This window comes from Salvia hispanica, chromosome 1 (assembly GCF_029641045.1).
Source record: "Salvia hispanica isolate PSC_SH4W2 chromosome 1, Shi_PSC_v1, whole genome shotgun sequence".
Lineage (NCBI taxonomy): Eukaryota > Viridiplantae > Streptophyta > Magnoliopsida > Lamiales > Lamiaceae > Salvia > Salvia hispanica.
In genome coordinates this window covers 53,053,490-53,069,206 of record NC_142692.1, presented here as the reverse complement: position 1 = coordinate 53,069,206, position 15,717 = coordinate 53,053,490, and the positions used below count along the sequence as shown (strand labels likewise).

General features: G+C 41.9%; 1 protein-coding gene and 1 long non-coding RNA gene across 2 annotated transcripts; both read right to left on the bottom strand.

The window, feature by feature from the left end:
* Positions 1 to 724: 724 nt before the first annotated feature.
* Positions 725 to 1,497, bottom strand: LOC148934130 (uncharacterized). Its single transcript, XM_089062198.1, has 3 exons — positions 1,379 to 1,497; positions 1,135 to 1,294; positions 725 to 1,066 (listed from the first exon to the last, which is right to left on the bottom strand). The coding sequence occupies exons 1-3, from the start codon at positions 1,495 to 1,497 to the stop codon at positions 725 to 727; spliced, it is 621 nt and encodes a 206-aa protein (XP_088918324.1).
* Positions 1,498 to 4,950: 3,453 nt separating this feature from the next.
* On the bottom strand, positions 4,951 to 6,965 carry LOC148934129 (uncharacterized). The gene is made up of 2 exons (XR_016134400.1): positions 6,620 to 6,965; positions 4,951 to 5,425 (listed from the first exon to the last, which is right to left on the bottom strand). It is a non-coding gene; the product is annotated as an uncharacterized LOC148934129 (long non-coding RNA).
* Positions 6,966 to 15,717: the final 8,752 nt, after the last annotated feature.

Sequence of the window (15,717 nt, the reverse complement as noted above, 5' to 3'; positions counted from 1 at the left end):
GGCATTGGCGTTTTTTGTCCGAATGAATCATCTCGTTTAAGTTCTGTAAATAAACTAAGGCTGGTAAAATGCCAACGAGAATGACGTGTTTAACCTTAAATCGCCAACATGGTTGGCGTGTTACCGTTGAAACAGATATCAGTCAAATCTTTCCCCAAAATCGCGAACCCTAATCCTTTACCCTCCCCAAATGCGAAAAACCTTAAAGTTGCGTGAAACCCTTGCTCGTGTCGACACAATCGGCGATTTGAGCGTGAAGATTTCGATATTTGCTCATTCTTCCACACATTAGTCCTCCTGTTCGGTTAGTATATATAATTTTTTACCAATGTTCGATGGATTGTTATGATCGTATATATTGTAGTGTAATTAATAGAAAAATATTGATGATAATATAAAATTTCCTCTACATAATGATGAATGTAAAAATAATACATATTTATTTGTGTTTTATATTATTGCAGATAGTATGAGGTGGTGTGTCAATTTATATTGGGGTGGAAAGATAATTTCTGGAGCAGTTATTTCATATGATCCTCCTTTTTCAAAAGGATTCATTATGTTGGATGAAAGTATTTCCTACAATAAGCTTGTGGGTACAATTTGTGAAAGGATGGGGATAAGAATATTTGAAAACAAAGTTCAAATAATATGGAAACGTACTATATGCGTTGGATCCGGAGTCACGTTTATAGGTACCCTACTAGAAGAAGTATGCACGCCACTAATGTTCAGTGTGGCTTACAGAATGACAACCTCGAACTGCAGATCTAGGTGGAGGTGGAGGCACAAAGTCTTCATCAGAATCATCTACCAAATGAGCATCCATCATTGAAGATGACGACTCTCCACAAGCCGTTTTCTTCTTTCCACGTCGTTTCCCTTTTTGCCTCACGAGCATGACAATGTCAAGTTCAGATCGCTGGGAAGGATGGTAGTCCATCATCTCAGGCTCCCCACATACCTCCAGACCATCTTCAACCATCTTCCAAACTGTTACCAGATCCGGTCGTGCTGTCATGTCTTGCTCACTTAGAAAGTGACGTATTCGTTGAAGGGTTTCCACCTACAATTTTCAAAGTTAACTACATTTCATCATATGAATTTAAATAATTAATATTTGTTTCAATTTACCGCAAAGCTATGAGAAGATGCCGTTTCATGGAAGCTCTTTTGAGCATGCATGCCAGGTTTAGTTAAGTACACCACAGTTATTCTACGAAACCAATTCACATATTCATTTGATGCAATAGGCTTATTTGAGTACTCCAAATCAGTCCTTACCAAATTGTGCCTATTGTCCCACTCCCGTATATAATTGTGGTAGTACGTGACTCAATTTCGGTTAGATTTACCATGGCAATCTTGTTTCACAAACTCTTCCGGGTGGAACCGGTTGAGGATCGGGATATACGGTTGGAAGATCCCAAATTGTCGCAACACTCGCTGTGGCAAGTGTGGCTCAAAATTCAAGCAAATAAGGGTTGTTATCGACATCCATATAGGACGACGGTGAACACAAATATCTGCCAAGTTTCGCATGACATAAGGCCTCCAAATAAACTACATAAATGTAGTCTAAACAAATTAAGTCAAAACAAAAAATAATTTAAGTTATATAAATTACTTGGTTGTCGTGCATTCTGGAGAACTGATCTCTGAAATTTTCAATGCAATGCCCGAGTGTTTACATATGATGCCGGACCACTCCATCTAAAAAAAATTAAATTATGAGCGAATAACACGGAAATTAATGAAAATTATGCTTAAAAAAATTAATTAGTGAACAACTTATGCGACTGCATATGGTGCGTAGTCTACATACACGGTATTTATCATCTTCGGTCTAATATTTGGGATTCTCTCCCAAGCCCACAATTGTAATAAAGTACAAGCTCCCCCGACATCGGTCCTCCTATCAAGGGCAGCAACACATAAATTGTGATACAAGCAAGCAAGAATCGCACCACCCCAGCTATAGCTAGAACATCGTTCTACATCCATGAAAAATTGCAAGTAGAAGAATGGAATTTTATTTCCAGAGGCGTTCGAGATCATCGGACCACCAAATAAAAGCAGACAATAAACACGAGCACGTTGAACATATATATATTGGTCGTGTTCATCACTCAACCCAATCCTTAGTTGATTTGATAAGCTTGTCTGTTTCCAAACCAATTCTTTCAACTCAACTTTATCTGGTGTAAATCCAAGATATTCCAAAGAAAGTTGCATCCAATAGTTGGCTTCCTTAGTGGGGATGTAACCAGTCAAAGTATCACCGTCAACTTTGAGGCCCCATAAGATCTCCATGTCTTCCAATGTAACTGTCGCTTCACCGACTGGAAAGTGAAACGTGTGAGTCTCTGGCCTCCATCGTTCAATCAACGCGGTGATAAGATGGTGGTCAATGTCCTTTGGTTGACCACATCTCAATATGCCGCCAAAGTCCATCTTGCCTATTAATGCCAAAACACGGGGATGTATGGGAATCCCAAATAATTCCTTCATATCTTCTACATCGTACTTCTTGTTATTCAATCCTACCCATATATTTTGAGAGATGTGCTGTCTCTGAAGATACAATACGGAAGGGTCCTCAGGACCTGATAAGACTAATTTCATACATTGGTTATGGGGTTAAATTCTGTAATTTTTCGGGTCTAACAAGGTTTTGTAAGCCAGGTGTGTAAAGAAAATGCCAGATCCAGGAAGAAGGAGAAAATCGCCTGGAGAAGGGAGCTGGCAGAGAAAGTGAGCAGAATAGAGAATGAGTTTACCAGACGAAGGAGCATCTGAGAAAAGGGCAGAATGGGGATTACAAGGAAGAATCTAGAAGCTCCACTCCTTATAAATAAGAGCACGCAGCTTACATGAAGATCATCATCCATCATCTTTTAGCTCTTAGCTCATCTTTCTCACTCTCTACACACACTTTAGGGGACAGAATTTGGGGGTACGGTTCAAAGTTTCATCGGAGTTGTGCAACACCGTCTCTACGGGAGGCGAAGATACAATATATTTTCTGTTTTAAGTTTACGTTTCTGAATTTCCCGAGTCTTCGCTGTTCGAAGCTGGCTGTAATGCCCCGAACTCTTTAAAACGGGTGACGCTACCAAAATACTAAAATTCTAATTTCTTTTATTTTTAAAATTCAGAATTTAAATGGAAATAAGAAAAACGGAAACGATTTTATAAACTTAAAAGAAAAATCATCATTGACATATTTTTTTTTATATATATAAAACAATTTAAAGAACACTAATAAGAATATACTCCAACATCTGAAATATGTGTATATAGATATCTATGCCAAAATGTATCACTATGTTAAAAATACAGATACTTCATCCAGTATTCCAACCAAAAATAAAATATCCTTCTTAATCGGATTGAAACCTACATCGTTCAAAATATAATAGCATAAAAGTTATCAAGTTTACTCTCCAAACAATTCACTTTGACGCAAATACCAAAGGGTCTACTAGTCAAACATAGCGGCTGGGAGACCGTGGACCACGTTGACTGCTGCCCCGTCACCGACTCCTTAACCTGAACATTAAATAACGGGGTGTGAGTATGCAAGCACACTCAGTGGTGAATACGCTACAAGCAGTTATAATCAATTGTGTAATGAATCATAACATAATGAACCATCTCAACTTTGCTGACATCTATATGAGACTAGTCTTGGTCCCTCGTGGACCTGACCCCTCGTGGGTCTGCTCCTCGTGGGCTATTGGTGGGCTGTCAGCGACCCATATGATCCCTCGTGGATCTGACCCCTCGTGGGCCATGTAACCACTACGCTCATACGAATGTCGCACAACACAACAATGATTATAACCATGTAACCACTACGCTTACAGATAAAGTAAACCCCACCTCGAAAGCTGCAATCCAAAAATAATCACATTCACATTCACACTTTCACACTTTCACACTCCTAGCACTTTCACAATTAAACTTAGTTTTAAACTTTTAAACTTGAAACCTCATTAGTCATTCCAACTTGAAATTGTCTCTAGTAGTTGCGTACAGTGTGTTCAAAAGGAAATAACAGGCTCCCTAGGTCCAGCAAATCCACTCGATCACGCGGTCTAGGAACTCGTTAGTCGCAGGAAATTCCGGTCGTCGGACACACAGAGCAATTCTTTCAAAAAAAACCCTCAACCACTTTACTAAACCTAGTATAGGGAAGTAGGGATCAATCCCACAGAGAAGGATGCGTAATACTCATGTTCAAGGATTTGGGTGTTTTTTTTGGTGTTGGCTGCTGCCACGCAATTTTTTGGGTTGAGGAAAACAAATTAAACTTGACTTGGGAATCTTTAAAACTCCTAAGCTAACAGCTAGACCTAGGCGAAATTATAAGAGAACGTTACAAAGGAAATTAACTGCTCAACACTTGATCTAAGAAAGCTGCTCTACTTACCTAGACCTAGGAAACAAACTGACTGTGGGGACCATGACTGAAAAAGCAAGGTACGAACGAAAAGCTGGCAGAATAACTAACTCTCGTACAAACTAACAGCGACATCATCTTCTACAACCAAATTGCGTAAAACTCATAAGAAAATCAACATAAATGAAATCAGAACAGAGCAACTAATTTTAAGTCAAATCAATGCGTAAACAACGAAGAACTAAACAGATCTGCAGACACTAGACGAAGCAAAACAGAAAACAAGAAGAAATCATCAAATTCATCTAACAACTTTCTTTTCTCACTTCGAATCCAACCTCAGATGCTAAATCCACTCCGGATCCAAGCGTCCAACACGAACTCCACCAACAGAAACACTTCATTACTTCAGATTCGAACAACAACCTCCAAACAGTCAATAAACCACAGATCTACCACCAAATTCCCATATCAAACACCACAACATCAAAATAAAACAGAGATCGACATAATACTTGTAGAAATAAACTACCAGCAGAGAGATCTACGTAAATCGACTTGAAATTCAACTGCTAACGCAAATCAACAAAGCAGAAAGACAATAAAAATCATCAACAACCAGGTCGACTCCCAAAAGTGAAGTTCGACAGCAAAAACGAGCAAAACAACTGAAATTAAAAGGAATTGTATCTTCGTCCACACTCGGACGGTGTTACCAACCGCGAAACTTCTAAAGAAAGTAACCTTTCGTACGCGACTACCCCAGATCTCCCATTCCCAAGTGTGTGTAATGTGTGTGAGCTAAGAAGAGTGAAAAAGTGATATGATGTGCGTTGCATGCTCTTCTATATATAGGCGTTGGAGTGGGCCCAGCGAGGTATAGATAAGACTTTGTTGCCCTCAGCTATTGACTCCTTTGTCACGCCTTCTTTTCTTTTAAATCTTGCTCACTTCGTTCCTTTCCTTCGCTAGACCATCTCCATCAGCACTTCCTTGATCTAGCGATTTTTCTTCACACACCTGGCTTAGGAAACGTGTTAGACCCAGCAAATTATAACATTTTTCACATATAACCGATGCATGAAATTAGCCTTATCACAACTTTAGAAAACTTAGACGTTTTATTTTAGCTAACAAGACTAATTAAACCATAACAAAGTACTCAACCAATTAGAAACCATAACTCTCATTAACATGCAACACAACCATATGATTCATGGGGTTTTATCTAACATTCAACCATAACATATCATCAAACAAAAGCTGTCGCACTTGCTACACATATGATCTACCGAAAATAATTCGTAAAAACAATACAAAAACAGAATTAAACTATTTCAAGAAAGCACACATCTTCCTTACATCATTATTTAAATTATAACTCAAGTTCATAATCATCTCACACCAATAGGTTACTCAAAAAAGAAATCAACAGAATCATGTTTTACAATTTTCAGTTACTAATCATGGCAGAAAGCACTAACTTTGGAAAATCATTCGAATTGACTCGTAAGTCAAAAATCAACGAAACCAATTGCAAAAGAAACATATAAAATTCAGGTTTATGAGGATTAATTTTGAGCTTGAAATTCCTTTTCGTTTAGGATTTATGAACATTTTTCAACAACCTGCCAGAAACAGGGCAGTCCTTTTAGAAAATTCATAATAAATCCATATGAACTTGGTTGAAGCTGAATTTTGGTGACAATGTAGAAGACATCTAAGGATAACTTCTGGTAAAATATGAGCCGAAAATGAATTCTTTTGATCTGTCAAATAAACCCCGAAACCTACTGTTTAAACAGTATATTTACTGGCCATCCAAAAACATTACTCTAGAAGTTCATTTCCTGATTCTAAAATAAAAGTATAGTTTCAAAAGCATCTAACACAAATCAAAATCAAGCATCCCTTTGTATCTAGGGTTTCAATAGTCCTACAAACTAAATGAAAATTGATTCAAGCCATCAACTTCTACCTTAAATTCACCCCCAACTAACAAGTAAAGAAAACTAAAACAAAAACACAACTTCATCCCCAACTAACAAGTAAAGAAAACTAAAACAAAAACAAAACTAAAATCCCCAATTCTAGACAACACATAAAAATTCTCACTTTTACACATTGACAACTAAAAAAACACAAAGCTTGAATTCAAATCCACAAACATCAACTTAGGAAGTGAGATAATCCAAGGAGGAATTCAATTTCTACCTTAATTCGCAAGAAACTTGATTTCGGGGAAACAAAGCTTCAACCTTGAAATCCATTAATGGAGGTTAGAGAAGTGGAGAAGAAGAAGCCATGAGAAAAGAGGGGAAGCTTTGCTGCTTGCAGCAAAACTCGCTGCCGGAGAGGCGACGGACGGTAGCTGCCGGAGACGGTTGAGTGCGTGGGGGAGGTTTAATGATGGGAGCTACGTCGATGGCAACCTAACGACAAGGTGTGATGATTTGGCTGTTGATCCAATTGAGAGTTCAAGAGATTAATAGAGAATTCTAGAGAGAGATAATTAGTGTGTGTTTGGGTGAAATGTGTGTGGGAGTATTCTAGAATCTAGATCCTAATTCTAGCGTGTGTGTGTTTAGGAAATAGAACATAATTTCTTTATCTAATTTTATTTAATTATTTTCATCATATGGACATGATACACACATATTATTTTAACATTTAGTTAACACACACATATAAGCACAAATAAAAAGGCATCACACAATTGCTCTAATGTTTTTCTAATTTCGTACCAAGTTTCTAATACTACTAATTTCACCCAATAAATCAAATACAAACACTTAAACCTTGTTTAATTTGCTAGGGCGCATCTTCGGTCAAGTCAGACAACCTGCAAAACATTTGAAAATCAAACTCATTAGTTCAAAACGTTTACAAGTAATCAATTCACAATTAAATAATTTCAAAAATACTTTTAAAAATACCCAAAAATATAATAGCTTCTTTTTTTTATTATTATTTATTTTAAAAAGTTATGGGGTATTACATACTACCCCCCTTAAAATAATTTCGTCCTCGAAATTAACCTCGCGAGTCTCTAACAACGGAGGAGGACTATCGCCTGCGCGCAGTCCCGTTCGCTCTGAAAGGAGAGGCCAACACATGGCTGTTGAGGCTGCCACCGGACTCAATCCACACATGGAAGGATTTCAAGCTGGAATTCCTGGACTACTTCTTCCCGTCAAACAAAACCAATGCCCTCAAAAAGGAGATTTAGGAATATAAGTAGGACTACGATGAGTCCCTGAGACAATATTGGTCTCGGTTTAAGGGACTACTCGATGCTTGTCCCAATCATAGAATGATGGAGGCTGAGTCATTTTACTTATTCTATGAGGGAGCTAATCCTGAGTCTAAGGATTTGATAAATTCCTCGAGCGGGGGGAATTTCACTAAGAACAAGGCAAGTGAAGCACAAGAGATTGTGGGAAGGTTAATAGATGCAAAGAAGGCGTATGATAACCCACGTATTATCATGAGGAGAAGCTCAGCTAATGCAGTGAAGGAGCAAGAAGGAGAAGGAGTTGGTGACATGATAGATCGATTGGAGAAGGCGCTTCTAAGCGCAATTGAAAAGAAGGATTCCCCTGCCTCGCAAGAGAAAGAGAAGCCGCCAGGTCAGGAGGACAATCAACTCCAACTCTATTATGGTCCACCACCCGACGGAGAATTCCAAGCCTAGGCGAACGCGGTGGGAAATTGGAATCAGAATAACCAGAATACGAGCTGGAACCAGTGGAAGATTAAAGAGGCCCCATGGAGAGACAACCCATGTTTCAGATGGGCTCAGGGGAACCAACAGCTTCAACTGCAGTACCAAGGTCCAACCGAAACCCAGCAGACTTGGCCTAACCGGAATCAAGAAGGGCCGCAACATAATTCTAACTAGTCGGGGAAAAACCAAGAAGGGTCAAACAACTGGAGCTACCGTAATCAAGGAGATTAGCCTAATTGGGGCAATAGGAACCAGGGTAACCAAGAGAATTCTTATGTGCCACCACATCAAAGGAATACCACTGGGAACAATCAGAATTTCCAGCATAACCACCAAGGGAATCAAGGGTCAGGAAATCAGTTCAGCAACAATCAGGGAGGTCAAGGGAACTATCGCCAAAATCAGGGGAGTGGACCAAATCATAACCAAGGGTCAAGTTCTAATCAGCCCAATTATAGGTCTCAGAGGAATCTAGATGACATGGTACATGACCTAGTCATCTCTGAACAGCATATGCAGAATAACATGCAAGCCAATAATGACGTGGTGCATAAAATTCAAGATGCGCAACAGGAGCAAAAGTCTGCCATGGACATGTTGGCCAAGCAAATGTCTCAATTAGCAACTTCGTTGAATGAGATGAGGGGAAACGAAGGAAGGATACCAGCCTCGGTGAAACCACCTGACCGGGCAAACATCAGTCAGATCACTCTGAGGTCAGGACGTGGCTATGAGGGTCCCGTGATGAAGGATGACGAGAGTGAGCCCCCTATGATAAACAAGGAGGATGAGAGACTTACCCCTGACCAAAGAGATACTGAGATAAGGAGCACCAGAGTAGAAGACGATCTTCAAAAAGGTGATCTGGAGAAGTCGCTACCTCATATGGCTGATCCATTCTTCCTAGACCCAGAGCCAGAGGTGGAGTGAAGAAACAATGAAAGAAACTAGAGAACCCTCAGCTGGGGGGTCAGTAGGAACGTTGAAACGCATGAAGCCATTTCCTTACCGAGGGGAAGCTAAAAAGAAGAAGGATGATACCGAAGACTTCATGGAGATTTTTGGCAAGTTGGAAATCAACTTACCATTCCTACAGGCTCTAAAGCTGCCTACCTTTAGCAAATTCATCAAGGAGTTCATTGCTGAGAAAAACAAACCTGATGGGAAGATAGTGATTGGAGAAAACGTGTCAGCTGTGATACAAAAAAGGAGAATGCCTTCAAAATGCACAGACCCAGGTATGTTTACCTTAGCTATTTCCTTGGGTGACATTAAGATTGAGCATGCAATGTGTGATCTAGGAGTATCGATAAATGTTTTACCGCTTTCGATATATAAGAAGTTAATAGGGGTAAGTCTGGTTGACACGAAGGTAGTAATTCAGTTGGCTGATAGAACATGCATTTCACCCGAAGGTGTGCTGGAAAATATGATAGTTAAAGTGCATGATTTCATGTATCCAGCTGATTTTCATGTGATAAAAATGAGTGAGAATGAATCTTATGAGTCTAGTGGAGTGCTTTAAGGAAGACCGTTATTACGCACCGCTAAGACTATTATTGCTGTGTTTGATGGAACTATATGCCTGGATTATCATGGGGAGAAATACACATTTAACATCGATGAAGCTATGAAAAAACCACTGGATGTTGAAAATATGCATGTTATCGATGTTATTAACCCCCTGATCCAGGAATATATTGAGACTGAGCTAATGCAGAAGCAGTTCAACAATTCAGAACTGAGTCACTCCATTGACAGAGAAGTAGCAGGGTGGTGTGAAACTTTATTAACTCAAGATATGACAGACGAACAGATCAATGAAGAGATCATGGAATTCTGCCACCAACCATTATCATTCAAGCCAATCTGTTCTTCTCAGGCAAAAGGCCCAGACTAGGCAACCGGCTCCGGGGAAATGGCAACCAGAATCTTGGAAAAAAATCATCTACCTCAGGAAGCCATCACACCCAAGAAGGAGTTGAAGAAATTGCCGGAGAGTCTAAAGTATGCCCACCTTGGAGAGGATGAAACTTTTCCAGTTATAATAAACAGCCACTTGACAGAGAAACAGGAGAATGAGCTACTGGAGGTAATCAAAAGGAATAAGAAGGCCATAGGATGGACTCTCTCAGACCTGGTAGGAATCAGCCCTGATCTTTGTATGTACCACATCAGACTGGAAGAAGGTGCAAAGGCCCATAGAGACCCCCAGCATAAGCTGAATCCGAATATGAGGGATGAAGTTCTGAAGGAAGTTTTGAAACTGCTGTCCCAAGAAATTATCTACTCCATTCCAGATAGTGAATGGGTCAGCCCAGACCACATGGTACCTAAGAAGTCAGGGATACAGGTGATCAAGAACGATAAAAATGAGTTGGTGCCGACTCGGTTGGTGACTGTATGGAGAATGTGCATTGACTACCGGAAGCTGAATGAAGCCACTATAAAGGATCATTTTCCCTTGCCTTTCATCGACCAGATGCTAGAAAGATTGGCTGGGAAGCAGTACTTTTATTTCCTTGACGGATACAGTGGGTATTTCCAGATATATGTAGATCCAGATGACCAAGAGAAGACAACCTTCACTTGTCCATTTGGCACTTATGCATACAGAAGAATGCCTTTTGCCTTGTGCAATGCACCTGGCACCTTCCAGCGTGGTATGATGAGTATATTCTCAGACCTATTGGAGGTTTGTATTGAGATTTTCATGGATGATTTCACTGTGTATGGGAGTTCTTTCGATTCTTGTTTGGCCAACCTAGACCTCGTGCTGAGGAGATGTCATGGTGCCGGAGGGAATAGTCCTAGGCCATGTGGTCTCGGAGAGAGGTATTCAAGTGGATAAGGCCAAGGTGGATGTGATCTTGAAGTTACCCTATCCTACGAATCAGAAAGAAATCAGAGGATTCCTGGGGCATGCAGGATTTTATAGAAGGTTCATCAGGGACTTCGCGAAGATTGCGCAGCCGCTTACTCATCTCCTGCACAATGATGTGGAATTCGTCTTTAACGAAGATTGCAAGAAGGCGTTTCAAATGTTGAAGGATAAGCTTATCTCTACTCCAATAATCAGAGCCCCAGATTGGAATCACCCCTTTGAGGTGATGTGCAATGCGAGTGATTTTGCAGTAGGAGCAGTCCTGGGTCAGAAGATCGAAGGGAAGAGTTATGTCATTTTCTATGCCTCGAAGACCCTCAACCAGGCTCAGAAGAACTATGACACTACGGAGAAAGAGATGTTGGCCATAGTGTACTCATTTGAAAAATTCCGACCATACTTACTGGGGTCGAAGGTGATAGTCTACACTGACCACGCAGCCATTAAATATCTCCTTGCAAAGAAAAAGTCCAAACCAAGGTTGATTAGATGGGTATTGTTGTTGCAAGAATTCGATTGGGAAGTAAAAGATAAAAAAGGCATAGAGAACAAGGTTGCCGATCATCTGAGTCGAATATTTCAAGGGGACACGGACGAAGTCATGCCTGATGCCTTCCCCGAGGAACACCTTTACTATCTAGGGAAATCTGCTAAATTGATTAACTAGGAAACAGTATTGGTAGCAACGGGTCCAGGAACATCAGATAAAGGGAAATATCCAATGAATACAGAGCCATGGTTCGCCGACCTGGCTAATTACTTGGTCACAGGGAAAGTGCCAAGCTCCCAAGAAATTTCCTGGGCCCAGAGAATGAAGTTGAAGAGTGAGGCTAGATTCTACTTTTGGGACGATCCATACCTCTGGAAAATGTGCTCAGATCAAGTAATCCGACGATGTATTCCAGAATGGGAACAGAAGGACGTACTCAACCACTGCCACGCCCTGGCGTGTGGAAGTCACTTTTGACCTAGGAAGACTGCCAGAAAAGTTTTAGACAGTGGATTCTATTGGCCAACACTGAACAAGGATTCCTTCGAATTCTGTCAATGTTGCGAGAGATGTTAACAGACAGGAGGTATTTCAAGGAGGGACAAGATGTCTCAAGTTCCAATAATAGTTTGCGAAATCTTTGACGTGTGGGAGATGGGTTTTATGGGACCATTCCCATCTTCCTATGGCAACACTTATATATTCGTTGCGGTTGACTATGTGTCCAAATGGATAGAGGCAAAGGCTACACCCATTTGCGAATCAAAGGAAGTGGCAAGGTTTTTGAAGGTGAATATTTTCAACAGGTATGGAGTGCCTAGAGCCATAGTCTCAAACCAGGGAACACACTTCTGCAATCGCACCATAGAGGCATTGATGAGGAAATACGGTGTCCACCATCGGTTATCAACTCCATATCACCCCCAATCAAATGGTCAGGCTGAAGTGTCGAATCGAGAGATCAAAAGCATTCTGGAGAAGACAGTGAACACCACAAGAAAGGATTGGAGTAAGCGTCTTGATGATGCTCTCTGGGCCTATGGGACCACTTACAAGACACCAATTGGGATGTCGCCTTATAGATTGGTGTTTGGAAAAATGTGCCATCTGCCCGTGGAAGTGAAACACAAGGCATATTGGGCCATAAAGGAGATGAATATGAAGGCGATGGCTTGTGAAGAAGAATGGAAGCTGCAACTACAGGAGCTGGAGGAACTAAAGCTGGAAGCATTTGATTCAGCAATGTGGTATAAGGAGAGAACAAAGCTCTGGCATGACAGGAACCTCCGGGTCAAGGAACTATGAGTTGGGCAGAAAGTACTTCTTTTCAATCTCGGCTTAAGCTAATGCCTGGGAAGCTTAAATCCAAGTGGATAGGTCCGTACACCATCGTCGGCCTTCAAGCAAATGGAGTTGTAGAAATCCAGGGAAGTGCTCCTAACTCTGTACCCTTCCTCGTAAATGGACATCGGGTAAAAGTATTTAGGAATGATTCAGAATTGCATGTAGTGGAGGAAGTGCCACTGCATGCATCCGTAATTATTGCCTAACTGGACAGGCAAATGATTATTCTCAACGAATTCCTAGGTCAGGTAAAATGGGGAATAAAATTTTATATGTGCACTGACCTAGGGGATCTTGAGAGTACTCATCTGCAGGTGTAAATAGTTTAATCTTTTTTTAAAAAAAATAAGAAAATCCAAACAAAGAAAAAAACTAATCTTCCAAAACTATTTTCGAAACACCAAGCTCCTTAGGAAAATTGCTTTGTCATTCATAATCCTCGACCTGGGACTTTGGTGTTTCACCTTTATTTTTGCATGGTATTGAGAGATGCATAGGGGAGGCAAAATACTTTTGGAGGGAAGTCGGTTACTTTTTGAAATTCAAAATCCGCCTTTTGAGGAGGCGTACGGTTGCTTACATCATCCTGCAACCGATCGCCTTCCTTATCTAAAAACAAATAAAATAATTTCCTTTTTCCTTTCAAATCAAAAACCCCAACCGACCTTTCTCTCTCTAATCTCTCTTAAAAAATTCTCTCAATACCCAATTTCTCTCTAACCCTAACCCACATTTTACCCTAGTCTTCGTGAAATCGTTGCAGAAAAAACCATGAAAAAGGCACCGGCTACTACTGCAAGGAAGGAAAACCCCGCCCCAAAACCACCATCTAGCGATTCATCTCAAGCGCACCCACCGGTTCCCACGCAAGAAACTTTTCCGATGCATGATATACGAACCGAGTGGAGATTGGCTTCAGATTAAGAACCCACTACCACTGAAGACCCTAAAGAGGCAGCATTCTTGAGGGAATTGGAGGAAAAATTTGGCAGCAAGGAGGAGGCCAGAAGAATATTTGCCCTCTATTCGGCGATGCACCAAGGGAAATCTGCCAGAGCTGTAGCCACAGCGCCACAACCGCCAACAATTCCTGAGGATACAACAGCCCAGACCTCGATTCCACACTCGTAGAAAGCCCAAGTCTCAATCGAAGAGTCTACCCAAGATCAACCACATGCAGAAACTAGGCCGAGCCCCAACATAGAAGAGCAAGAGGGCGTTGGTGGACTTGAGGTGGAGAAGGAGGGCGTTAGTGGTTTTGCGGAGGAGCTTGACGGCATGAAGGTGGACGATTTTGGGAATGAGGGCGCAAGGGAAGGTAAAAATTCTGTGGAGAAGTCTGTTGAGGGGGAAACCCCTGCTTTAAAATCTACTGTTGGGGAAACCCCAAGGAATGCCGAGGGGATGACCCCAAATCTGTATGTTGAGGGGGGGACCCCGTTTGAATCCGTTTTGGGGGTAACCCCAAGTTTGTTTGTTGAGGGGGAAACCCCGAAACTGCTGAGGAGGAGACTCCGAAATTATCCAAGGGGAAAACCCCGTCTATATTTGTTGAGGGAGAAATCCCTGAAAAGTTTGTGGGGGAGGAAGTCCCCGTTTTTGCTGAAGAACAGGAGCCTAGGGAAGAAGGGCTACATGAGATCGTGGATCTGGTAGATGTGCCAGAGGAAGAGGACTTACCACTAAAACCGAGGGAGTCTAGGAGAAGGGTGCGGAGGAGCGTACTGGACGAGGTGGACGACATCAATCAGACCAGAGGATCGGAATTCATAGCCCCAGGGGCAGGAAGTGCACTGGAGGAGGGTGTGCCTGGGTCGGAGGAGAAAGTCGACAATGCGGAGGAACGCCGCATAGCCATGGAGCGCAAGCGTAAGGGCAAGAAGGTGGCCACTCCCAAACCCAGGAAGTCACAGAGAATCTCTTCCGTCAAGGAAGCAGAAGCCCCTCCCCGTGCACCATCATAGGTTCCTGGACCTGGCAGACAAGGGGTTGAAAGCGAACCGGACGACGAATCTGAAGAAGAGGAGATCCCAAACTACGAGCGTACTGAGATATGGCTTACCAAGAAGCTCTTGGGATCGATGGCCAAGTTCAAGGACTCTAGGCGAGCACAAACCTACAAGGAAAGAAGCACAGTGGGAAAGCTGGCGAAGTCTTGAAAATGTTATGACCCGGTTCAGTCTGGAGTACTTCTTTAATAAGGGGCTCCTTATCATGGAAGGGCATGATGTGTGCTTCTAGAATGTGGGGGCAGCGGTGGAGAAAGGCGTGGCAGGCATGAAGTTGGAACCAGAGGAGGAGGTGGTGAGTGCAGATGTGGAAGAGTTGAGGAAGGAGGTCGCCGCGATGCGTGAGGAGCTAGGCGGGGCTAGAATGGAGTTGCAAGCCATCAAAGAGAGTATTGATGTCCTAGCCAATAGATCATCAACCCAGAACGAAAGGATGACTGATGCGGTCAAATTGATGAAGAAGATGGCAGAGTGGCTTGAGCAGAAATTCTCCCAAACCCAGCAGAGGCTGCCCCCTGGACCCGGTAATGCGGCCAGGCAGCCCGGTCAGGGAAGCTCGTCACTCCAGCAGCTCCCGCCCCCGTCTAAGCCCTTGGTAGCCCCACTTGCATCGCCGCCCCTTGCGTCTGTTTCAGTGAAGAAGCCCCTGTCAAAACAACCCATGGTAGATGTAGGTTCGCCAGCTAAAAAGAGTGTGAAGTTGAACCGCCCCAACGTACCATCCAAGTCTGGCTCCCGAAAGGGCCAGACTCAAAATTGGTAGATGAAGTTGTTTTATTTTATTGTATTTTTTTTCGTATGTTTGTGTTTTATTTGTGCTGAGCATGTTATAGTTGTTGTTATGTGCATTCTCCCACT